We start from the raw sequence: 27769 nt of genomic DNA, 5'->3' as shown, positions 1-27769 counted from the left end.
TTGGAATCAATAACACATTGAACTATTATGGAATATGGGAACAGGTTGTAATTTGTAGTATACAGGAAGAAAAAAAAATTAAACACCAGGAGCAAAACAGTAACAATGCAGTAACGTAACAAGAATTTACGTAATTCATCATATGCTAGTTTTTGCAAGTCAAATTTATATATGCGATAACAAAGATTATTGTCTATAAAATTAAGGTAGTCTCTTGCTCAAAGATGTAATAGATGGTAAAATATGGAGCCTGAAAGTCAAAAGTTCAAAACATTGTTACCCTTTTGCTTATCACTGTATGTTTCTATGCAAGAAAACTGGTATAGAAAGCTATTTACAAAATTCCCCCAAGGACTCAGACAGGTAAGAATCCCGTCTGCCAGATTCTTGTTTCTTCTAATAGTCCTAATCTGATTGTTGAGGGGCCTCATAATCAAGTGATTATAGGGTCTACGATATTTATGACAAAACATATTTTTATGGGTAACCTGTTGCCTCATTAATTTTTTTCCATTATTTTTCATTATTTTGCCCATCCTTATTATCTCATCCTTTTTTTCAGTGACGTCACCTATTACTATTCCAACAGGTTATATCTCAGTTTGGAATCATAAAGGTCTGTAAGAAGAGAAACAAATGACAGTGTGCTGGGAGATAATGGGACTGTGCAAGAATAGGAAAACGAGCCGCCCCAGGCCATGTGTGTGAATACAGCCTTGATTAGCAGTTGTGATTCCCCATATCAATGTCCTTTTAATCAGTCATCACTGCCCTCCCCATTATTTTATGAAAGAACAAGCACAAATTTAACAAGCCCAAATTGTTAATAGACAAAATCCAAACAAAATGACCATGTAAACACTATAAATGATGGCTATGTTATAGTCTATGGAGGATACATACTGTATATGAGAGATATTCTAGATGAAGAAGAGGTTACATTTTCTAAATTAATCACATTTCATGTGGACTTCTGATGTGAAAGGGCCTTAGCCTAATCTTTTTAAAGAACAGAGCTAGTCCACGGTATGAAGGTATTTACCGTTCTATTTGAAGCCGTGGAGGGATTATTCAATAACGGCTTTCTTAAGTGAATTATCGCTTGAATTAATACCAGGATATGGTGGTAATCTGCAGCCAGGTACAATTAGTATATGAAGGGTAAGACAAAGGATTGAATAAGAACCCAGCATACATGTCTACGACATTGCATCGGAGCTACCAAATTACAATAATGGCACCATTACTTATTAGGTACATTTTGAGATAATACCTATTTACAAGAGCAAATTTCTGCTCATAATGAGAGGTGGTCGATGATATAACGAGGAAATTGGGGCTCATTTAAAAGTCCTTTTACATATGGCAGTGCATCAGTATGATGGGTAGGATGCGGCTGACAACAATGGGAAGAGAGACAGACACGGAAAGATACAGACAGACAGAAACTGACAGGGAAAGAGACAGACAGAGACAGACAGGGAAAGAGACAAACAGACAGGGAAAGATACAGACAGATAGAGACAGGAAGACACAGATAGACACAGACAAAAAGGCAGACAGGGAAAGAGACAGACAGAGACAGAAAGAGACAGACAGGGTAAGAGATAGAGAGACATACAGGGAAAGAGACTGAGAGATCGACAGGCAGGGAAAGTGACAGACAGACAAAGAGATAGAGAGAGACAGACAGGGAAAGAGACAGACAGACAGTCAAAGAGATAGAGAGAAAGATACAGACAGACAGAGATAGACAGAGACTGGAAGAGAGACAGAGAGACAGTTACTATCCTGGGCAATGCCGGGTACTACAGCTAGTCATCTGATAAACAAGAGTCTAGTGCTATCACATTAAAACAGCCATAATAGCAAACAAATGACAGATTGATGCAAAAGACATATAACAGGCCAAAAGCTTTTTGTCTTGGCATATTGAGGGAAGTGGTGGCATGAGCCGAGAATAAAATGGTGCCCAATACTGTATAAATCAGTCATCAAGACAGCATCTGTATAATCTCATGTCAATAAGTTAAATATATCCTTGGTCTGCAAAGGTCTATAGGCCCCTTTACACACTGCAAAATTTCAAACAACATCGCTGTAACGTCACCGGTTTTGTGACGTTACAGCGACCTCCCCAGCGACATTACAGTGTGTGAAACACATCAGCGACCTGGCCCCTGCTGTGAGGTTGCGGATCACTACACATCTCTCAGGACCATTCTTTGGTCCTTTGTTTCCCGCTGTGCAGCATGATCGGTAGAAAGTCTCAGTGTGTAAAGGGGACTTTACAGCGACTTCGTTAGCGACTTCCCTTTCAAAAAGCTGCTTTACAACGTCCCCAATGACTAGCTAGGTCGTTCTGCAGGTCCGTATCGTTGTTGCGTCGTTTTCCAGGTTTGCCTGTTTGGCAGCTCACCAGCGACTCACCAGAGACTTTGTAGCCATCCCGGCCAGGTTGGGATCGCTGGTGGGATCGCCAGAAAGTCTCAGTGTGTAAAGGGGCCTTAAGACATGTAAGGACAAGTTAGGACATTACATTGAAGAAGGAGGCCAATTCATGTGTAAAATAACCCCAAAAGAGGTTTCCTGCTGTGTCACTCAACACCTCACCCTCTTCATCATCATTATCTTAGTTCTTCTACTAATACTTAGATTTCTAAACAAACAGAACTTTTGTATAATAAAGCTGGGTTTACACACTGCAACATCTCAAACGACATCGCTGTAACATCACCGGTTTTGTGACGCAATAGCGATGTTGTTTGCGATGTTGCAGTGTGTGAAACCTATCAGCGACCCGGCCCCTGCTGTGAAGTTGTAATTGTTACAAATCGTTCAGGACCATTCCTAGGTCCTTTGTTTCCCGCTGTGCAGCATGCATCGCTGGAAAGTTTCAGTGTGAAAGACTTTGCAGCGACTTTGTTAGCAACTTCCCTTTCAAAAGGCTGCTTATCAACGTCCCCAACAACCAGCTAGGTCGCTCTGCAGGTCCGGATCGCTGTTGCGTTGTTGGCCAGGTTTGCCTGTTTGACAGCTCACCAGCGACTTAGCAGAGACTTAGGGAGGTCGCTGTTACGTCACAAAACCGGTGACGTTACAGCGATGTCCTTTGCGATGTTGCAGTGTGTAAACCCAGCTTAAGACTACAAGGTTTGTCGAAATAAAAACGTTACTAAACCCATTGTATATTGCCTTTAGAAAGCTTTGTTCACACTGATATTATGACTTCTTCCATGGATCCAAACGCCAACTGTCAGATCTTATTATACTGTTACAAGAATGACAAGAAGAACAGGAAGACAGTGGCTCATGGAAGATATGCCAGTGGTCACTAGAGAGATGAAATGATCTTTCCCCATATGGCTATCACTAAGGATTATATTAATAAGGATATACAGTTAGGTCCAGAAATATTTGGACAGTGACACAAGTTTTGTTATTTTAGCTGTTTACAAAAACATGTTCAGAAATACAATTATATATATAATATGGGCTGAAAGTGCACACTCCCAGCTGCAATATGAGAGTTTTCACATCCAAATCGGAGAAAGGGTTTAGGAATCATAGCTCTGTAATGCATAGCCTCCTCTTTTTCAAGGGACCAAAAGTAATTGGACAAGGGACTCTAAGGGCTGCAATTAACTCTGAAGGTGTCTCCCTCGTTAACCTGTAATCAATGAAGTAGTTAAAAGGTCTGGGGTTGATTACAGGTGTGTGGTTTTGCATTTGGAAGCTGTTGCTGTGACCAGACAACATGCGGTCTAAAGAACTCTCAATTGAGGTGAAGCAGAACATCCTGAGGCTGAAAAAAAAGAAAAAATCCATCAGAGAGATAGCAGACATGCTTGGAGTAGCAAAATCAACAGTCGGGTACGTTCTGAGAAAAAATGAATTGACTGGTGAGCTTGGGAACTCAAAAAGGCCTGGGCGTCCACGGATGACAACAGTGGTGGATGATCGCCGCATACATTCTTTGGTGAAGAAGAACCCATTCACAACATCAACTGAAGTCCAGAACACTCTCAGTGAAGTAGGTGTATCTGTCTCTAAGTCAACAGTAAAGAGAAGACTCCATGAAAGTAAATACAAAGGGTTCACATCTAGATGCAAACCATTCATCAATTCCAAAAATAGACAGGCCAGAGTTAAATTTGCTGAAAAACACCTCATGAAGCCAGCTCAGTTCTGGAAAAGTATTCTATGGACAGATGAGACCAAGATCAACCTGTACCAGAATGATGGGAAGAAAAAAATTTGGAGAAGAAAGGGAACGGCACATGATCCAAGGCACACCACATCCTCTGTAAAACATGGTGGCGCAACGTGATGGCATGGGCATGCATGGCTTTCAATGGCACTGGGTCACTTGTGTTTATTGATGACATAACAGCAGACAAGAGTAGCCGGATGAATTCTGAAGTGTACCAGGATATACTTTCAGCCCAGATTCAGCCAAATGCCGCAAAGTTGATCGGACGGCGCTTCATAGTACAGATGGACAATGACCCCAAGCATACAGCCAAAGCTACCCAGGAGTTCATGAGTGCAAAAAAGTGGAACATTCTGCAATGGCCAAGTCAATCACCAGATCTTAACCCAATTGAGCATGCATTTCACTTGCTCAAATCCAGACTTAAGACGGAAAGACCCACAAACAAGCAAGACCTGAAGGCTGCGGCTGTAAAGGCCTGGCAAAGCATTAAGAAGGAGGAAACCCAGGGTTTGGTGATGTCCATGGGTTCCAGACTTAAGGCAGTGATTGCCTCCAAAGGATTCGCAACAAAATATTGAAAATAAAAATATTTTGTTTGGGTTTGGTTTATTTGTCCAATTACTTTTGACCTCCTAAAATGTGGAGTGTTTGTAAAGAAATGTGTACAATTCCTACAATTTCTATGAGATATTTTTGTTCAAACCTTCAAATTAAACGTTACAATCTGCACTTGAATTCTGATGTAGAGGTTTCATTTCAAATCCAATGTGGTGGCATGCAGAGCCCAACTCGCGAAAATTGTGTCACTGTCCAAATATTTCTGGACCTAACTGTATTTATCAAATAAGGATTTTTAGACTGCAACTGCTTTGACAATACAGAAAAACTGGTGATTAGTGAGCCCTACCATGCTTGGGTGCTTGGTACTCGTTAAGACCAGTTGGGCACAATGCAAGTACCCGAGTATAATGCAAGCCAATTAGGAAGTCGAGTATATTTCCAGATCTTCCAGAAAAATGCTTGACTTCCCCATTGACTTCCATAATACTCTGTACAAGAGTCGAGTCCATCTGAGCTTCCGACATCATTAAGAATACCAAGCACCCGAGCATGGTAGTGATGAGTCATGGTAGTGATGAGGTCATCATGGTAGTGCCCGCTCATTATTAAGAAAAACACATGTGAACCTTTAGTACCTGTGTTTTAAGTTGAATTTTCAGCCTTGCAAGTGATATGATTTCAAGATCCCTTTTTAGAATCATATAAAAACAAATCCGCAACAAAAAAACAAAATGTACATTAACACGTTTTCTAATTGAGGAAAAAACCCAAAATAGGGATATTTACAGACTACAAACTGTCATGTCTGCTGATCTATTCTTAGGAATGTAGAATTTCATTGGAGGAATATTCCCATCTAGTCATCTCTCATCCATCTCCCTTCTTTACATATCACCATGTTCAGTAAGACGTCTTGCAGAAGTACATATTTCACATATGTGAATACCTACTATAGTCTATGAAGGTAGGAGTAAGAAAAAAAATGGAGCGTTGTCCCTTTTTACACGTTAAGGATCAAACCACCCTATTTAAATCAATGAATCTGTGAAAAAATGTATGGCCTAAGGATTTCATCCATGTCCTGTTCAATTTTTACTGATGACATAGTAGAAGCTTGGACCAAAAATGGTTGAATATTGAGTCCAGCACCCTGTTTAATATTGATTTTTTTTTTCCCATACAAGAAAATAAATCACTTCTAGATGAGGCTAAAGACGTGGTATCAAAAATGATGATACTTAATGTGTATTTCTTCTTTTCTGCAGTTGCTTCACAAAAATGGTAAAATAGCCTTACTCAATGGCGCTGCTGATGAAGACGTGGAAGAAGGATTACAGGCCTCAGATGTGAATGGACACGAGATAGAAGAAATATTAGCAGTTGTTAAAGAAGGTTGGTATTCTTTTTACAAGCTATTCTACACTTTGGCATGTATTGTATAGACATTTTTAGCTTCTTGAAATGACATTCATCCATAGACCTTGGAATTCTGCAGAGCAAAGTTCTTTTCACATTATGTTTATAGCCTCTATTTAAGGCCTGTTTCACACGTCAGTTCCTTCCTGGTCGGCAGTTCCTGCTTTTATGAATATTCATGAGCCAGGCAGGAGCTGCCGAGAGCGGAGGCTGCACAGCGAATCACAGGCAAGGTAAGTTGAAAATATTTAATATTTAATATGTCCGTGAGTTTCTGGTATGTGTTTCATGGATCACACACGGATCACACCATAGTGTGGTCCGTGGGTCATCAGTGATGCAAGAAAAAAACTGACTTGTCTCCGTGCAGAATCACGGACACGGGTGTACGCTGCATGGAGACACGTTCAGTGAAAAATCACTGATGTGTGAGCAGACCCATTGATTATAATGGGTCTGCGTATGTCAGTGATTCTGGTATGTATAAAAAAAAACCACATACATACCAGAATCACTGACGTGTGAAGGGGGCCTTACATATATGGAAGGATGTATATGTTAAACGATCTCCATACAGTGGTATGCTTCACTCTGTGGATACAATTGTAAAAAAAAAATGTGTTTAATACTTTTTTTTACAGCATTACATTATACAAAAAAAGAATAGCAGCATTCCATTTGAGGAGAGGAATGTAGCTCTCTGACACACTCCACTAGTAGCAATTTGTCTCCATGGAGAACAAAAAGATCTGAAATTAGAAAAATTTTACAGTTTCAACTTTAAAGGGATTTCTGCTATGTCATCTAGAGACAGCATGCTATAAGAGTAAGGCTATGTGCACACAGTGCGTTTTTCTCGGCGTTTTTGCGCGTTTTTCGGGTGCGTTTTTGGCCTCAAAACTGCATGACTTTGCTTCCCCAGCAAAGTCTATGAGTTTTCATTTTTGCTGTCCCCACACAGCGTTTTTTTTCAGCTGCGTTTTTGTGGTGCCACAAAAACGCAGCATGTCAATTATTCCCGCGTTTTTCACTGCGCTTTTCATCCATTGAGTTCAATGGGATGTTGAAAGACGCAATGAGAAACGCAAATAGCTGCGTTTTGGTGCGTTTTGGTGCGTTTCTAAGACCAAAAACGCAGCTATAAACGCAGGAGGTGGGTAGTAAAGGGACGTGTACAGGAAGAGGATTCCTTCTGTCAGTATATACAGAAGCGTGAATCCTCCCGGTACCGTCACCGCTGCGTCCACCTCCGGTCCTGTGCATGTATGCTGCCGTGCGGCGCCATGTCTGGGCGGGAGGTGGAAGCGGCTGCGAAAACAAAAGTTAACAGTAGAAAAAAAAAAAAAAAGTTATACTCACCTGTCTGCAGACTCCCGGTGCCATGCCCGCTCCCATCTCCTCTCACGGTATCGCCACCCCCCGCTCCGGCTGTGTGCAGACGGCCGGGAAACCTCCGATGGATGCAGGACCTGGCGATGGATCACCTGATGCAGTCACCTGACGCATCAGGTGATCGTAAGTATCGCGGTGACGCGGGCGCCCGGCCGGTATCAGCGGATGCGTCAGGAGACTTCATCCCTGATTACCGGCAGCTGCTGCAGCGATCGGACAGGATCAGACTCCCGCCCCATCGCTGCAGGAGCTGCCGGTAATCAGCACATAAGTGAGTATTATTTTTTTTTTTTTTTTTTTGCACCGATGCATCAGCTGATTGTATAACCGGCTTTTATACAATCAGCTGCTGTGTGATGGGATTCAGGCACTTGATCCTGACACATCATCTGATCGCTTTGCCTTCCAGCAAACCGATCAGATGATATTGGATCCGGATTGGACGGCGCGGGACCCTAACCCAGGATTACTGCTGAGGGGGGTTTATTTCAATAAAGATGGAGTCACTAATTGTGTTGTGTTTTATTTCTAATAAAAATATTTTTCTGTGTGTTGTGTTTTTTTTTTATCTTTACTAGAAATTCATGGTGGCCATGTCTAATATTGGCGTGACACCATGAATTTCGGGCTTAGGGCTAGCTGATAATATACAGCTAGCCCTAACTCCATTATTACCTAGCTAGCCACCCGGCATCAGGGCAGCTAGAAGAGTTGGATACAGCGCCAGAAGATGGCGCTTCTATGAAAGCGCCATTTTCTGGGGTGGCTGCGGGACTGCAATTCACAGCGGGGGTGCCCAGAAAGCATGGGCACTCTGCACTGTGGATTCCAATCCCCAGCTGCCTAGTTGTACCCGGCTGGACTCAAAAATTGGGCGAAGCTCACGTCATTTTTTTTTTTAAAATTATTTCATGAAATAATTTAAAAAAAAAAGGGCTTCCCTATATTTTTGGTTCCCAGCCGGGTACAAATAGGCAGCTGGGGGTTGGGGGCAGCCCGTACCTGCCTGCTGTACCCGGCTAGCATACAAAAATATGGCGAAGCCCACGTCATTTTTTTTGTTTGGGGGGGGCAAAGAAATCCTGCATACAGTCCTGGAAGGAGGATGTTGAGTCTTGTAGTTCGACAGCTGCTGTCTGCTCTCCTGCATACACTATTGGATGGAGGATGCTGAGCCTTGTAGTTCTGCAGCTGTCTGCTCTTCTGCATACACTAGTGGAGAATGAAGAACACATTGAAGAAGGAAATGACATCAGACCTTTTTTTTTTGTTCACTGATAAAAAACGCATAAAGACGCAGTGAGCAAAAACGCAGCAAAACGCAGCAAAAAACGCACCAAATCGCGGCAAAACGCGTGCGTTTTTTGCCGCGTTTTTTCGACGCAGGTGCGTTTTTGTGCGTTTTTAGCGGCCAAAAACGCACAAAAACGCAGCGTCAAAAAGACGCACTGTGTGCACATAGCCTTAAACAGAGAATTAAGTCCTGTGTCTCTAATCACAAAGTCTGTTTTTGTTTATCTGCAATGCTAGTATATGCCTTTTATCTATATCATTAGTGGGTCTCAGCAGCATTTGAGCTCTAGTCTGACTCCGCCCCCCTCCCTGTGATTAGCAACTTTAGTCTACGGAAATGTGCACTGAAAGGCTGGTGTGGGAGTAATTTGATAAGCTTTGCTACATGCAAAAAAATAAATCTTTTGATTATATCAGAACAGCTACACCCAGAACACTAAAGGTCCAGTCACACATAACGAGATCGTGAACGAGATCGCTACTACGTCACACTTTCTGGATCGTTTATGAGTCGTTGTTGAAATCGCATGTTGGGTGTCACACATAACGAGTTTATGAACGAGCATGCGTCCCGTATAACGATCTTTCAAATCGCTGGGACCCTGTCACACAGCAACTATGTTAACGATTCCAATCCCATTAGGGGCGTAGTAAAATGCAGTGAGTCACGTAGGCGTGCATTTGCGTCGCCTTTTCCATACCCCCCTCCGCTTTCATTGGCGGCCAATACTGCGTTCTGATTGGGCATGCAGGGGGCGTATCTAGCGGTTAAATTTTGGATCGCGTCACCCTTTGTCACTTCTTCATGGTTTAGTTCTTTGTATACCAGGAGATCCCACGGGTAGTGCCCTTCCTCTTTAATTATTGACCCTTTGTCACTTCTTTTGCGCTTTGCTTTGAGATAGAACCTGCGTCTCCACCCTGATTCCTTCGTCCATTGTACCCGGTCGCTTTGTTGGTGTGTTTTTCGGATCGAAGCCGCACCTGCACCTGGAGCTAACCAATCGGTGCAGAGAGGGGCGCGGAAACGGGGACACAACAACACGCCTTCGTGCATCTCATCTAGGTCGTCAACGAAATCGTTAATAGGGTGTCAAACATACAGATTCATGCAGCCCAGCAGGACTCCAACGAGCCAGAAATGGCCCAAGCTGTTCGGCATCGATCAGCGATTTCGCAGCAGGGGGTGAATCGTTGGTACGTGTCAAACGTGACGAGATCGCAATTGAAATCGTTCTTGCGTCACAGAAACTGTGACGTAGTAACGATCTCGTTTACGATCTCGTTATGTGTGAAGTGGCCTTTAGTGATACCTCATTAGATTCAGGATGTCTTTGAGTATATCATGCTGATCTCAGATGAGGTAGCAAAAACCTGGTGACAGATTCCCTTTAACCTCTTCATCCACAGGCAATTTTCTGTGTTTTTATTTTTTCCTTCCCTTCTTTCACGAGCCAAAACGTTTTATTTTTCTCTTTCCACATAGTCATGTGAGGGCATGTTTTGCGAGATGAGTTGTACTTTTGAATTGACACTATTCATTTTATCATGCGATAAACTGAAAAGTGGTAAAGTGCGTTGAAATTACAAGAAATTGTTTGTTTATTTTTTTATTTACCATGTTCACTATACAGTAACATTGACCTGCCAATATGATTCCCAAGGTCAGTACCAGTTTGTAGACAACAAATGTAGAGGTTTTTTATTTAGTTGGCGAAAAAAAGTTTGGAAATTTGTGTCGCCATTTTCCGAGACCCAAAGAGCTTTCAATTTTCTGGATATAGGGCAGTGTGAGGACTTATTTTTTGCGTCCTGAACTGATGTTTTTACTGACACCATGTTTTGATTGCCTCTTATTGCATTTGATTGCAATGTTGCCGCTGCCAAAACAATGTCATTCTGGTGTTCATTTTTTTCCTCATCACTTTGTTTACCAATTGGATTAATTTATATTATATTTTTATAGATTGCGCTTTTACGAATGCATCAATACGAAATAAGTGTATGTTGTATTTTTTTAATTCCTTTATTTTTAATGAGGCAAAAGAGGGTGATTTCAATTTTTTATTTTTTTGTTTCATATTTTTAAAAACGTTTTTTTTATTTTTTACTGTATATAATAGTCCCCTTAGGGGACTTGAAACTGCCATTATCTGATCGCTTGTGCTATACATGGCAGTGTATTAGCATTGCTGTGTATAACTAAAATCACAGTCTCTTATGAATGCCAGCAAAACACTGGGTTTAACAGAAGTATTGTTTTGACAAGCACATGGGTCTGGAGCAGACCATCAGCTGTCACAGCAACCCATCAGAGCCCCATGATCACATCTCGGGCTCACACATGGGTGCAAGGAATAATGCGTCACCCTGTTGGTGTGTGTTAAGTGCTGCTGTCTGAGATTAACAGGTGGATCTCTGCTCCGCTCCACCCGCGGTACTTGAAAGCACATCAAGGCTGATTAAATTAGCCATCTTGTGTCGGGAAAGATGCAGGCTCGACATATGAGCCTTTATCAAAATGACAGACACGACATATGATGTAAGAGGTACATCAAATGTGTATTGTCACCTTTAGGCCTAAGCCACACGGCGAGAAAAACGGTGCGAGTGGAGTGCGATAAAACATCACATTCCGCTCGGACCAATTTTAGCCTGTGTGTCAGCGCACATGAGCGATCATTATCTCAGCCCTAATCGGACCGAGAAAACAATCGCAGCATGCTGCGATTGTAATGCGAGACTCTTTCTCTCGCACCCATTCAGTTTTATGGAGCGAGAGGAAAATCGCACTGCACTTGCGGTACAATGGTGTACCACGTGTGCAGGGCAAGAATCGCAATAGCCGGCTGTGGAGGAGATAGGGAGATAAATCCCTCCCCTCCGCAGTGCTGACCCGCCCCTCCTCAGTGCCGACCCGCCCCCTGCACCTGAGGTCCGCTTGCACAGTCGGACCTCAGTTGCAAGGACACTCGCAGTGACACTTGGCTCCTGCTGTGCTGCCAGCGGGAGCCGAGTGTCATGCGAGGATCGCACTAGTGCCCCGTGTGGCCCCAGCCTTAGGCATAGGTAAAGACAACCAAGCAAGATGCATCTTGTAGTAACAAAAAGGAACATGTGAACATTTCTATATCATTACAAATATTAAGTCTGCCATTGACTTTGCAACGTTAATACCTAAAGTTTACTTTAACTGTCTATCCATTGATTTTTCGAATAAAAGCTAACATGGATGTTCCCATATATCTTCAAAAAATACCGCAATCTAGCACTCTGTTCCATAATTGCATGAATACTTTCCTTATTTAAATCTATTACCTATGAAAACAGGCAAAGTAGAACCTTTATCACAATAGAGCATATGTCGAAGGGCTAAACAGAAGTATAATAATGGGTATCTGCAGGCAACAGTGAACCATGGTGGAGGTTCCTTGGAAGTTTGGAGCTGCATTTCAGCTAAATGAGTTGGGAATTTGGTCAGAGCTTGTTGGTGAGAAATACAGGTAAAGCCAGCTTTACACCATACGATCCAGAATACAATATCGTATGCGATCGGACCTGCCCCCATCGCATGTGTAGCACGTTCAATTTGTTGAACGTGTCGCACAAACGATTAACCCCCTTCACATGTACTTACCTTCCATACGACCTTGATGTGGGCAGCAAACATCCACTTCCTGGAGTGGGAGGGACGTTCGGCGTCATATCAACGTCATGCGGCAGCCGGCCAATAGAAGCGGAGGGGCGGAGATGAGCGGGATGTAAACATCTCGCCCACCTCCTTCCTTCCGCATTGCCAGCGGGAGCCGCAGTACGTAGGTAAGATCTGTTCATCGTTACCGGGGTGTCACACACTGCGATGTGTGCTACCCTGGGTACGATGAACAACCTGACGTTCAATTTTTAGGAATTGAATGATGTGCATGCGATGAACGTTTTACCATTCAATCGCAATCGCACGTAGCTGTTACATGCTACAATGTAACTTAGTTACGATGCCTGATGTGCGTCACTTACAACGTGACCCCGCTGACACATCGTAAGATATATTGTAGCGTGTAAAGCGTCCTTAAATGCAAGGGGTATTCAATCAGATATCTCCCACGTATCCATCATGGAATACCATTAAGGAGGGTTCTGATTGGTTAAAAATGTATTCTGTAGCAGGACAGTGACATAAAACATACAGCTAATATAACTATCTTCAGCATGGAGTATAAGTGAATGCTGGAAGTGACGATCTGGCCCCCACAAAACCATGATCTCAGCAGCATTGAGTCTGTCTGGGATTACATGAAGAGACAGAAGGATTTGCATTTGCCTACACCCACAGATGAGATGATCTGTGGTTAGTTCTAAAAGATGTTTGGAACAACCTCCCTGTTGAGTTCCTTCAAAAACTGTGTGGAAGTGTACCTAGGAGAATTCATGCTCTGACACTATTTTGAAGCCAAAGGGTCGTCACATCAAACATTGATTTGATTTAGATTTCTCCTTTGTTCATTCACTTGTCATAAGGTTTTTGCTATGTAATCTGAAAGCAGCATGATGTAGGGCTGAGACCATGATTCCAGCAATGTGTCTCTTAAGCGGGCTTTACACGCTACAATATATCTTACGATGTGTCGGGGGGTTCACGTCGTAAGTGACGCACATCCGACATCGTAAGTTATATTGTAAAGTGTGACAGCTACGTGCAATTGCGATTGAACGTTAAAACGTTCATTGCACGCATGTCGTTCAATTCCTAAAAATTGAACGTGAGGTTGTTCAATGTTCCCGAGGTAGCACACATCGCAGTGTGTGACATCCCGGGAACGATGAACAGATCTTACCTGCATCCCGCGGCTCCCGCCGGAAATGCGGAAGGAAGTAGGTGGGCGGGATGTTTACGTCCCGCTCATCTCCGCCCCTGCGCTTCAATTGGCCGGCTGCCGCGTGACGTCGATGTGATGCCGAACGTCCCTCCCCCTCCAGGAAGTGGACGTTCGCCACCCACATCGAGGTCGTATGGAAGGGTAAGTACGTGTGACAGCAAATAATCGTTTGTGCAACACGTTCAACAAATTGAAAGTGCCACACATACGATGGGGGCGGTTACGATCGCATACGATATCGTATGTTTAATCGTAACGTGTAAAGCAGGCTTTACTGGGCCATGTATTATTGTTTCAATAAAACCAGTGTTTTATCTGCAGGTGACTATCATAAAAAGACTAGTTGACTTGTGCCATCTAGTCCTTCTGCTCTCTGTGGAAAGAGTAGAAATCCAGCAACCGACCTTCATTACAATGACAAATTTATTTATAAAGAATTAAAAATCATCCATAAGATGGTAGTGCAAGAACCAGAAAACCAGCAGGGGTCAAAAACAGAAATGCTTCGGATACTATTCCTTAATAATTGTTTCTGTTTCCAGACACAATGATTAAGGAATAGTATCCAAAACACATTTGTTTTTAACCCCTGCTGGTTTTATGGATATTGCACTACCATTTTATGGATGATTTTTAATTCTTTATTAATAAATTTGTCATTGTAATGAAGGTCGGTTGCTGGATTTCTACTCTTTCCATGTCCCCCTGTCTGGCATCATAGTGTCCATGCAATAGATCTTCTGCAGGAGAAGGTGAGCTGAGAATTTCTTTTTCCTTGTATTTACTGCTGCTTTCTGTAACTGTAGCACCCACGGGGCAGGGTTTAAAGGTACTCATCGCCGGGCCAGTGATGTCGTGTCTGGGGATGTCACGGGTGGCTCTGCCCGGCTTCGTGACCCCGAGGTGTACAATAAAAAGGGGATCGGAAATGATGGAGGGTGGTGGAGAGGATGAGGGTAGTAGTGGATGAGGATGAGTATCTCGTGACGCCACCTGCGGTATGCGGCCAGGGATTAGCCGCTGCTGTCGCTGTCCCCTGGGGTGGATGGTTGTAGCAGCAAGGATGGTTCTGCTCCCCACAGGTGGAGCGGGCCCCGGGGAGGTTGATGAGGGGAGTGGTGGCCGTTGGCGCCGAAGCGGTGGGCGGTGGCGCCGTCAATCAAAAGGCTGAGTCAGCTGCTGCAGTTCCAGGTCTTTTACTCACTGTCTTTAGATTGCCTGGGAGGTACCGGTCACCTCCATGGTGCGCTGCAGCCAATCCCGGTTAAGTTAGAGGTAGCCACTGGTATTTGAAAGTGTCCTTTCCAAGAGATGTCCCTCCAAGAGGGAGGAACTCGGGCTGAGCTTTCTGCTCCAAGCTGCAGGCCCTGTGAGAGAAAAGAAGAAAAGTGGTATTGTGTCGCCAGAATTGAAGTCCCGACTAGACTGGCTTAGTGTCCAGGTTGCTCCTACTTCTACCCCAAGTGGTGCCCGCCCCCCAGGTGGTTGTCCTAGTGACCGGGAAAGTCCCATGCCCCGTGATGGCCACCCCCCAGCCTACCTTAGTCCAGTTCCACAGTGAGACCTAAGCTGTATGTGAAATGAAATGTGGAAACACCGGTGATTAAGCCCCTCCTTACCCGAGATAAATATTGCACCTTAAGTGAGGTGCAGTACCCTGTGGCGATTGAAGCCTCAGGAGTGCCACATAAACACACCAACACCACCATTGATTAGTAGCTTTCTGTCAATATGAAACATGGCGTGGGGTGGTAGTCATGGGTGAGGTAATCATCTGCCGCACCCTGGTACGCTACATGAAAATGGAGGTCCTGGGAGGGTATGTGATGTTGTACTCCGGAGGCGATATGCTTTGCAGGCCGCATGTTGCTAATGATTTTGGCTGGCCAGTACCAGATATTACACAGTTCATTGAGGGAGACCACAAGTTCATAACAAAAGTAGTTTTATTGAAGATTAACTTGACAACAACAATGTGCATTAGATAGTGGGCACAAATCTTCTGGCACGTTTCCGTGTCACAGAGGATTATTAAGCACATTCTTCACTTCAGTTGTTCCAATGTCCATTAGTCCTTTTCTTCCCAACACAACCCCGCCTAGTACTACATCACAGTCCTTGGAAGTCATTCTCCTCCTTAAGCAGTTCCACATATTTTCCCTCTTAGAGGGATGTTGCCAATATGACTGGAGTGAGCAAAGACCAACTGAAGACGCCTCAGGGACACCTGCTTCATTCCTTGTCCTGCTCTATATTGCACTATCACCCATCTCGCTTGGTCACTCATTCCTTCTGTCTATGCACTGACCTGGCTCCACTAGATTACTCTGTGTCACGGTCACCTCCTTGTCTTTCTTGTTGTTCTCTCTTTTCCTTAGTCACACTGTCCCATATAACGGTCTCCGTCTCTTCAGGACACCCATGTCATGCGGCTCTGCTGCTCCTTAGACCTGAGGTCTGTCTGTCACAAGATGGGCCCTGACTGACGTTCCCACAGAAACCATTTCTCTCCCTCAGCGCTAGCTCCTCTCCTACAGGCTAATCCCAACTGTCTGTTGCCAGGCAGATTTAACCTTTCACTTGCATCCCTATGAAACGTATATACCTTATTAAGCCTCCTACATTATATACTGCATAACATTACATCTTATACCAATACACATACATTACATCATTAGTACTCCTACACCTCTACATAGTAACATTCTCAACTCTGCTACATCTTATACATTACAATACCATACCCTATACATTTCTACATAACATTATCCTAATAGATATAAAATGAACCAATCACCAGTATTTTCCTATATAAACTAAAGTCAGTGCCATACTGACACTATCAGGCTGATTCTATATATACCTTTAGTTGTCAGATTGGATGTATAGTTTTTGAAATACAGGCAAGTAAAGTTACACAAATATATAGGTTTTTGATTGGCAGCAGCTGCCGATTATCTAATATGTGGGTCGGGTTTTGCTATCTATTCCTGCCCCTGTCTGCTGCCTGACCTCTGTAGATGCTGGACTGTATGGGCTCCTTCCAGGTATGAATAATTTATGTCATGTGATAGGGTTATGTTAGAAATGCAGCCCATACAGTGTAGCATCTACAGAGGCCAGGCAGCAGACAGGGCCAGGAATAGATAGAAAAACCCATCCCATATGTTAGCTATTCAGCAGCTGCTGACAATCAAAAAGCTGTATATTTTGTAACTTTACTTACCTGTTTTTCAAAAACTATACATCCAATCTCACAACTAAATGTATGAATAGAATCAGCATGATAGTGTCAGTATAGCACTGGCTTTAGTTTATACAGGAAAATCCTGGTGGTTGGTGCGCTTTAAGAACACATTTGGTGTCTTCAGGGGTAGGAACTTGACCACCATCTTACAAATGCAGTGTGCATGGAAATCTATCAATGAGTGATGTGTACAGAATGCAGCATGCAGAGAACTGCTAGATCTACCTCAGAGAAACCTGTGATTTTTATCACAGTTGCTGTACTCAGTAAACTAAGAGACACATCGCTGGAATCAGCGTCTCTGCCCCTACACCATGCTGCTCACAGAAGGGGTAGCAAAAACCTGGTGATAGATTCCTTTAATTGATAAAAGTAAACTAATACAGTTTTATTGTTAAAATCCTTCTTACTTTGTAGTATTTTTTCTATATATATTTTGGATACTTTTGGCTTGGCCTCTTATCCTATAAATTAATATGTGTATATTATTAAAAGTTACTCTCATAAGTATTATTACTGTGGATAAGAGCCCAGCATTTGTTTCTAGCTTTGAATATATAATACCTCTTTAAGAAGAAGAGGGAAAAAATCCTGTGTGCCTGATCTGCAGGACGGCGGGATTGTATGTTTGCTTTTTAACAGTTTTTCTAGGAAGTTGTTTGGGACTGAATAGCAGGAAATAATTTCAGGATGATCAAATTTTGTTACAGCGGAATGAATCACAGTACTCAACACGCTCGTAAATAAAATAAAAGGAACAGGATGGAGAAAGTTGAGCTAAAGTTGATGATGATTGTTTTGTGTATATTATGAGATAAGAAGCGGAAATTTCTGCAATGGCTTTTGGTGTCTGACACCTGCGTCATCGTATGATGCTCATATATTGGACTGACATTATTTCATGTAAATGTGAATGGTTCCCATAATAATTATTACTAGTATGTTATCATTTGGGGAAATTCAGTTATTTTTATACAAATATTCAGTTATCAGAACCAGTGATTTATAGCACAGGCGGTTCAGGCATCCTGTTTTGACCTCTTGTGTTCCTGTTACTTCTTGTTTTATGGAGAGGTCAACTCAACTGTCTGGACTTTGGCTTTCCTAGTATACCTAATCTGTAAAAAGGCTGGAAGACAAAAGAGCGCAAATAGAGTCTTTTCCGATTGATAGAAAGAGGTTAAAGTGCTGAGAGAGGCTCACCTTAGCGGGTTGTGACATTCACAACCAATCGAGTTGTGTAGACCACAGCTCCTGCAGCTCCACATGGAAGTAAATTCAGGATAGTGATGGAAGGGTTAAATTCCCGCTGCTGTGATTGAGAGGAAATGCCAAGAAAATTTGATGGTGGTTTTATTAATAACGCGTTTTGGAGCTATCATCTCCTTCATCAGGTCAAAATCATAAACTGATCACATGTGATTCTGACTTGATGAAGGAGATCATATCTCTGAAACGCATTGTTAAAAAATCACCATCAAATTTTCTTGGAGTTTCCTCTCATTCACGGCAGTGCGGCATTAACCCTTCCATCTCCATCCTGAACCCCATGTACCTAATAACATTTAATTAATTACATAAATTCTTAGTAGCAAATGTAGGAGGGAAAATTAGAAAAACATTACAGTGCCTGAATTAAAGAAAAGCATGATTTAATAGTTTCAGGTTGGTTTTAAAGTGCTATAATAGCCAATTTGGACCATTTTATCCTGATGCTGATGGTGGGAACTTTTTCATTATGGACAATAGTCAGATGCAAATGTCAGGTATTGGGCTAACATACATGGAAAACCATTTAAGGGTATGTGCGCACGTTGCTTTTTACCTGCTTTTTACCTGCTTTTTTGCCGCTTTTTCTTCTGCGCTGTTTAATGCCAAAATGGATGTGTTCTTCTATTCAAGCAAAGTCTATGGGAATTTGGGTTTCTTGTTCACACTATGTTCAAAATGCTGCCGTTTTGTGGCAGAACTTTGGTCAAAAACTCAGCTTTGCAGTGCAAAACCCAAATGGCAAAAACAATTGACATGTTGCTTCTTTGAAAAGCTGAGTTTTTGACCAAAGTTCTGCCACAAAAAGGCAGCATCTTGAACAACATAGTGTGAACAAGAAACCCAAATTCCCATAGACTTTGCTTGAATAGAAGAACACATCCATTTTGGCATTAAACAGCGCAGAAGAAAAAGCAGCAAAAAAGCAGGTAAAAAGCAGGTAAAAAGCAACGTGCGCACATACCCTTAGACACTGACATATGTGCACCATGGATCATGCTCATGGTGTCCTCCCTTCATCAATAGAAACCAAGGTCAGATGATAGATAATAAATTGGCTACATTCACACGCTGAGTTTTTGGTGAGTTTTTTCATCAGTATTTGTAAGTCAAAATCAGGAGTGGGACAATCAGAGGAAAAGTAGAATAAAAACACAGGCACCACTTCTGTATTTTTTACCCACTCCTGGTTTTGGCTACAAACTGAGGAAAAAAACTCACCATATACTGAATGTGTGCATGTGAACTTATAGGTTCAATACCTGACCTGACTGTGGGTCTGAATATACAGTATTACACGCATATATGATGCTGTAAGTTTGAGTCATAAGATCCATTCCTAGTATTGACTTACAAATACTAAGGTCAAAAAACTCAGCAAAAACTGAACATGGGAAAATGGCCTTACATGGACCAAATTTCTGCCCCAAAAGAGTTCTGAGTGACAATATAGTAAGACGACAGGGTAACGGATCACACAAAGTTTCATTTCTAAGTTCATTTGTAAGGGTATGTTCACAAGTATTGTTTTTTCATGCAGAAAAAAGCCGCACCTTTTTACAGTAGCTGGACAATAAGATTTTTTGAGCTGCGGGGTATTTATTTATTTATTTTTTTAAACTGAAGAATGTCAGTTCTTTTAGCATTTGTGCAGCATTTATCGCCCATTCAAATGAATAGAAAATAAAAATGAAAGTAAAAACACAGTGAAATTCCATAAGAAACAAGTAAAAAAATATACGTATTGTAAACAGTGTTTTTCCTGCTAACATTGGCCAAATACTTCTACGTCTGAATATACTCTTATGTCTGCATTAAAAATGCGATGAAAAGACAAACAAGTCTGGGTTATTTGATCAAATATTTGTACCTGGACCAATGGTTAGGACGAACGTTAGCCCACCTGCTTATCGGCCTGCATTAAAAAGATTTAAAAAAAAGGGAACCAATCGCCAGGATTTTTGTATATAAGCTAAAGCCAGTGCAATATTAAACCAAAAAAGGAACCAAAGATCCATATCTGTCTAGACATTAAACAACGCAGATCCCACCATATTAATCACATATAGAACCGAAAAAGGTGTTTCTGCAAGTAGAGGTTTTTCAATAATTCATAAAGTATCCATCATGATTAGAAAAAGTGTCACATTTTATTCCATCATATTTAAAATACAATATTTCTTTATTAGATGCTGGTGTACACAGAAATTTAAAAGAACCCTACCCCATAAAACCATACAATGAAAAAACTGGTGCGTTGTGGAACAGCCATAATATCAATAATTAATATATCATGTATACATATAAATTCCTGGGTAAAAATGAACATAGACACATCCGATGATCTCACACAGCTATAGTAAGGTGCCAATGTAGCTCAAAAGGTTGAATATTCAACCTGCAACTTGCATTTCATATTGCAACCAAATCTATAATCCAAACCGTATGGATGGAAGCAATAATAAGGTTAAACTATTTTCCAAGTTACATGATAATGCATTATTCAAAGAAAGCAGATCACAGCATTCAAAGACAATATATATAACAGTCCAATGTCAGGAGCACAAAGCTTCCTGTTAGAGGTTAAACTGTTTGCCAATATTTATGAAATTGCATTATTCAAGAAAGCAAATCCCAACATTCAGAGACATTATGTATCAACCTGGTATCAACTTAGTATCAGGAGCAAGGAGCTTCCGTTAAAGCTGGGGGAAGTCAGGGAGCCACAATTTGTATACCCAGATGGCGGACCACAACGCCCAGCACCTCGACGCGCGTTTCGCCTCTCGCTTCGTCAGGAGATTAAAAATGCGATGAAAAGACAAACAAGTCTGGGTTGTTTGATCAAATATCTGTACCTGGACCAATGGTTAGGACGAACGTTAGCCCACCTGCTTATCGGCCTGCATTAAAAAGATTTAAAAAAAGGGAACCAATCGCCAGGATTTTTGTATATAAGCTAAAGCCAGTGCAATACTGGCACTATCAGGCTGATTCTATACATACCTGTAGTGGTCAGCTCAGATGTTTAGGATTCGAAATACAAAAAAGTAAAGTTTACAAAATGAGCTGCTTGATGAGTGACAGCAGCTGAGGATCTGATAATATATTCTTAGTTATCCCCTCCCCCTGTTAGAATTAGCATAAACATTATACAAACAACTCACTTTGTCTGTTGCAGGACCTGTGTGTGGTCATACCCATGTGACCAGTAGGGGTAAGGCCTCTGCCACCAAAGCTGGATACCAGGTCACATGGGTATGACCACACACAGGTCCTTCAACAGACAGTTAGTGAATAGTTTGTATAATACTTATGCTAATTCTAACAGGGGGAGGGGATAACTATGAATATATTATCTGCTCCTCAGCTGCTGTCACTCAACAAGCAGCTAATTTTATAAACTTTACTTTCTTGGATTTCAAAACCTAAACATCCGAGCTGACCACTACAGATATTTAGGGAATCAGCCTGATAGTGGCACTTTACTGGTGTTTTATTTGGACTGCCAGCATCACAGAGCACCCAATAACGTAAAAAGTAATTCAAAAATTAGCCAACGGCAACAATAGCACATGGCTAACTTTAGGACATCAAATAGAAGCTCCTTTGTTTCGTAAAGCTGTTTTTTAACCTTTTCTTTTACCAATAGCTTCTTTACCCTGCTCCTTCATACAAACATGTTGCATATTTGCTGCATTGTCTTGAAAAGATTTATCTATAACCAGAGGAGTAGTTAGGGCTAGTGATGGGGAGCAAAACACATCTGAGTGGGCCCCTAACTCAGGTAACCATGTTTACAGCAACAGTCGTGCACCCTAATCGTGGGTATAGGGGGAACCTCAGCAGATGTGTATGCTGATACTGAAAATAAATCACTGTACAAAGGCTAACACCAATAGCAACGCCATACAGTGACCATACAGTGGTAGGTACCTAATCCTACAGAACATATAAGAGATTATAGAACACTTATAGTGATATACAGGCGATATTGTTTATGATTGGAGTCGTTCACTTTTCCCATCTTTTCCATCTTACTGCCATGATAACTTCTTTCAACCAAGGCTCATCTGAAGATTTTACAGTAAAGATATATTTGACTTCCCACCTTATCAGCCCCGACCCATCTATTCCCATCCGTCACAAACTCCTCGTCCTCCTGTCGCCTCAATGCTGACCTTTCTACTACTGTATGTGTACTCCTTTTAGGTCCCCACATAATAGTGCCTACCACTGTGCCCCTTATGAATTAAAATGCATCCTTTTTGCCTTCTAGATGGTAAAATTGCTCCAGAAAATATTAATGTCCTGTACCAGTGCATAAGAAAACAGAGCCCACATTTTGCCCCCTAGAAAGTAATCGTCCGTTTGATGGTCACTATAACTTGAGTGCCCATATAACTATAACGCTTCTTTAGTGCTCCCTTAACAATACATTTTTGTAATAGTGTCCAAAGTTCCCCCAATGTATAGTAGTAACGCCCTCTGAATCCCCCCTATGTACAGCTCCTCTACACAAAGAATGATGGTCCCACAGCTCCCCTATACACATTATAATGCCCCACAGCACCCCTATGCACTATATACAGTATGATACCACAATAGCTCCCATATACAGTACAGACCAAAAGTTTGGACGCACCTTCTCATTCAAAGAGTTTTCTTTATTTTCAGGACTCTGAAAATTGTAGATTCACATTGAAGGCATCAAAACTATGCATTAAAACATGTGGAATGAAATTCTTAAAAAAGTGTGAAACAGCTGAAAATATGTCTTATATTATTGGTTCTTCAAAGTAGCCACCTTTTGCTTTCATTACTGCTTTGCACACTCTTGGCATTCTCTTGATGAGCTTCAAGAGGTAGTCACCGGAAATGGTTTTTACAACAGTCTTGAAGGAGTTCCCAGAGATGCTTAGCACTTGTTGGCCCTTTTGCCTTCACTCTGCGGTCCAGCTTACCTCAAACCAACTCGATTGGGTTCAGGTCTGGTGACTGTGGAGGCCAGGTCATCTGGCGAAGCACCCCATCACTCTCCTTCTTAGTCAAATAGTCCTTACACAGCCTGGAGGTGTGTTTGGGGTCATTGTCGTGTTGAAAAATAAATGATTGTCCAACTCAATGCAAACCGGATGGAATAGCATGCCGCTGCAAGATGCTGTGGTAGCCATACTGGTTCTGTATGCCTTCAATTTTGAATAAATCCCCAACAGTGTCACCAGCAAAGCACCATCATACCTCCTCCTCCATGCTTCACGGTGGGAACCAAGCATGTAGAGTCCATCCGTTCAACTTTTCTACAAAGACACGGTGGTTGGATCCAAAAATCTCAAATTTGGACTCATCAGACCAAAGAACAGATTTCCACTGGTCTAATGTCCATTCCTTGTAATCTTTAGCCCAAACAAGTCTCTTCTGCTTGTTTTAAGTCTCCTCTTAACAGTTGTTCTAGAGACGAGGTGTGTCCAAACTTTTGGTCTGTACTATATATATATATATATATATATATATATATATATATATATACAGTGCCTACAAGTAGTATTCAACCCCTGCAGGCAGATTTAGTAGGTTTACACATTCGGAATTAACTTGGCATTGTGACATTTGGACTGTAGATCAGCCTGGAAGTGTGAAATGCACTGCAGCAAAAAAGAATGTTATTTCTTTTTTTTTTTTAAACGTTTATTCAGAGGGTCATTTATTATTCAACCCCTCAAACCACCAGAATTCTGTTTGGTTCCCCTAAAGTATTAAGAAGTATTTCAGGCACAAAGAACAATGAGCTTCACATGTTTGGATTAATTATCTCTTTTTCCAGCCTTTTCTGAGTAATTAAGACCCTCCCCAAACTTGTGAACAGCACTCATACTTGGTCAACATGGGAAAGACAAAGGAGCATTCCAAGGCCATCAGGGAGAAGATCGTGGAGGGTCACAAGGCTAGCAAGGGGTACAAAACCCTTTCCAAGGAGTTGAGCCTACCTGTCTCCACTGTTGGCAGAATCATCCGGAAGTGGAAGGCTTATGGAACTACTGTTAGCCTTCCACGGCCTGGACAGCCTTTGAAAGTTTCCACCCGTGCCGAGGCCAGGCTTGTCCGAAGAGTCAAGGCTAAGCCAAGGACAACAAGGAAAGAGCTCCGGGAAGATCTCATGGCAGTGGGGACATTGGTTTCAGTCAATACCATAAGTAACGTACTCCACCGCAATGGTCTCCGTTCCAGACGAGCCCGTAAGGTACCTTTACTTTCAAATTGTCATGTCAAGGCTCGTCTACAGTTTGCTCATGATCATTTGGAGGACTCTGAGACAGACTGGTTCAAGGTTCTCTGGTCTGTTGAGACCAAGATCAAGATCTTTGGTGTCAACCACACACATGGCGTTTGGAGACTGGATGGCACTGCATACGACCCCAAGAATACCATCCCTACAGTCAAGCATGGTGGTGACAGCATCATGCTGTGGGGCTGTTTCTCAGCCAAGGGGCCTGACCATCTGGTCCGCATCCATGGGAAGATGGATAGCACGGCCTACCTGGAGATTTTGGCCAAGAACCTCCGCTCCTCCATCAAGGATCTTAAGATGGGTCGTCATTTCATCTTCCAACAAGACAACGACCCAAAGCACACAGCCAAGAAAACCAAGGCCTGGTTCAAGAGGGAAAAAATCAAGGTGTTGCAGTGGCCTAGTCAGTCTCCTGACCTTAACCCAATTGAAAACTTGTGGAAGAAGCTCAAGATTAAAGTCCACATGAGACACCCAAAGAACCTAGATAACTTGGAGAAGATCTGCATGGAGGAGTGGGCCAAGATAACTCCAGAGACCTGTGCCGGCCTGATCAGGTCTTATAAAAGACGATTATTAGCTCTAATTGCAAACAAGGGTTATTCCACAAAATATTAAACCTAGGGGTTGAATAATAATTGACCCACACTTTTATGTTGAAAATTTATTAAAATTTAACTGAGCAACATAACTTGTTGGTTTGTAAGATTTATGCATCTGTTAATAAATCCTGCTCTTGTTTGAAGTTTGCAGGCTCTAACTTATTTGCATCTTATCAAACCTGCTAAATCTGCAGGGGGTTGAATACTACTTGTAGGCACTGTATGTCGCGGGCGGAGGGGTTGGGAACGCCGCTCGCCTGGGGGTTCGCTGGCGCCTCCTCGCCCACGAGTGAAAAGGGGGGAGGTTTGTCGTGGGATGTTGGTCGTGACACCACCCACGGGGTTGTGGTGATGGTTGGGCACCACCGCTGCGCGATGGCGGAGAGCAGCTGAGGTGTTAGCCCCTCCGTGGGTAGGGGTTGTTGGTCCCGGGGCCCCAGTTGGGGAGGGAAGGTTTAGGTGCAGGTGCAGGGGCCGGATGCGGGGAGGCAGCGTGGGGCTCGGGTGCAATGTTGCGTTCAGCGCGGTGCCGGATGCAACTGTTGTACTCACTCAGACACAGAAGGACAGAGTCTCTGGTAAACCAAACGGCTGGATGGACGGGGCCCACAGCCGGCAGCGGTGTTTTCGCTCTCCCCGGACGGGTTAATGGTGGCTGTCATTTCCCTGCACCTGTGTGCAAGTGTTTGACGCCTATGGCTTCCCACAGGTAGTCCGCTCCCCGGCGTGTACATGTCAGGAGAGCCCGTTTTGCCTGCAGGCGCTGGCCCTTGGATCTCTGGCCCTTGGCGGTGGCTCTTATCCGGACGGGTTGGGCTGTTGCCTTCTGACGGGACTTGTTTGGGAATGAACCCCTGAGGTCCAGACCGCAATCAGAGAATTTGACTGTTACGGCGGCTTCTAGCCTAGTCGGGGTCTGAGTACCCTGCCTTGGTGCTTTGCTTCAATCTGCTCCCCGGTTCGGTACCGGCGGGCCACCGCCCGACCCTAGTCCTACGGTTCCGCTGACCTCCACCAGCTCCTGCAGACGGCCACCACCGTCTGCCGACCTTGCTGATTGTGCCTGGGCTCCAATCCAGACACACACAGTCTTTCCTCCTCTCACTTCCACTTCCAACTTCCTCCTTCACTCAACTTCTCAACTCAACTCCAACTAAAAACTGACTTTTTTCTCGCCTCCAGGCCTGTGAACTCCTTCGTGGGTGGGGCCAACCGCCTGGTTCCGCCTCACCTGGTGTGGACATCAGACCCTGGAGGGAGGCAACAAGGATTTTGTTTGACTGGTGTCACCTACCAGGGGAGGGTGTGTGTGTGTGTCAGTGTACTGTGACCCCTGGGGGTATATATATATATATTTACAGTGTGTCCACCCATATCCTGTCCACCGCCATTAACTTGAGAACAGCAGCAGCTATAGGCATAGAAGTGGTGTTTAGGTACAGTAAAGTATCCATGTGCTACGCAATGAAACCACTTATAGCGCCACCTGGTGGAAAACAACGGAGTTAGCATTTTTATCTTGATAACGGAATGAGATAGAGAAAAAAAGTGAAATACAAAGTTGTAAGGCATCATCAATTCAATACGAATCGACACCTTGCATACAGAAATGCTGTGATATGAAACCCAGGAACCCCCCAAAACATTGAATGCTGAACACGCATATGGCGCTCATTAACTTTGATGCTCAAAGTGGCCACCGTCAGCTGCAACATCTGGACTCTGGACAGCATACTGTATCTTGCTGCACATTGTGCAATATGGTAGGTAACATGTTTGCACAAGCATCTGTAATACGTCGTCGTAGGTCCTGCAATGTTGGTGGAGAGGTTGAATACACCTGCTCTTTGATGTGACCTCACAGAAAGAAGTCCAATGGGGTCAGGTCAGGTAAGCGTGGAGGCCACTCCACACAGCCATCATACCCAATGACTTGTAGGAAGGTCTCCATGAGGTATCACTTCACGTCCGCAGCCTTGTGAGTTTTACACGGTCTAATCATAGCATTTCTGTATGCAAGGTGTTGATTCGTATTGAATTGATGATGCCCTATATCCTTGTAATTCACTTTTTTTCTCTATCTCGTTCCGTTTTTGAGATAGAAATGCTAACTCCACCAGGTGGCGCTATAGGTGGTGTCATTGCGTAGCGCATGGATACTTTACTATACCTAGACACCACTTCTATGCCTATAGCTGCCGCCGTTCTCAAGTTAATGGCGGTGGACAGGATATGGGTGGACACACTGTATATATATATATATATATATATATATATATATATATATATATATATATAATTTATTTTTATAGCGCCATTTATTCCATGGCGCTTTACAGTGAAAGGGGGTATACAGACAACAATCATTAACAGTACATAACAGACTGGTATAGGAGGAGAGAGGACCCTGCCCGCGAGGGCTCACAGTCTATAGGGAATGAATGGGTGATGGTACAATAGGTAAGGACAGAGCTGGTTGCGCAGTGGTGTACTGGACTGAGGGCTATTGTAGGTTGTAGGCTTGTTGGAAGAGATGGGTCTTGAGGTTATATATATATATATATATATATATATATATATGTATATGGTGTAATGTCCCCACAGCTT

The 27769-nt window shown here is 42.9% G+C and overlaps 1 protein-coding gene across 1 annotated transcript in view; it reads left to right on the top strand.

Annotated features, from left to right (window-relative positions):
* AKAP12 (A-kinase anchoring protein 12) overlaps positions 1-27769 on the top strand; it is a 261014-nt gene that overhangs the window by 180804 nt on the left and 52441 nt on the right. Inside the window, exon 2 of the mRNA XM_075339528.1 lies at positions 6043-6169. Coding sequence (XP_075195643.1) covers positions 6043-6169 — 127 coding nt within the window. The remainder of the gene's footprint in view (positions 1-6042; positions 6170-27769) is intronic.

This window comes from Anomaloglossus baeobatrachus, chromosome 3, assembly GCF_048569485.1.
Source record: "Anomaloglossus baeobatrachus isolate aAnoBae1 chromosome 3, aAnoBae1.hap1, whole genome shotgun sequence".
NCBI lineage: Eukaryota > Metazoa > Chordata > Amphibia > Anura > Aromobatidae > Anomaloglossus > Anomaloglossus baeobatrachus.
This window is presented reverse-complemented; position numbering and strand designations above follow the sequence as displayed.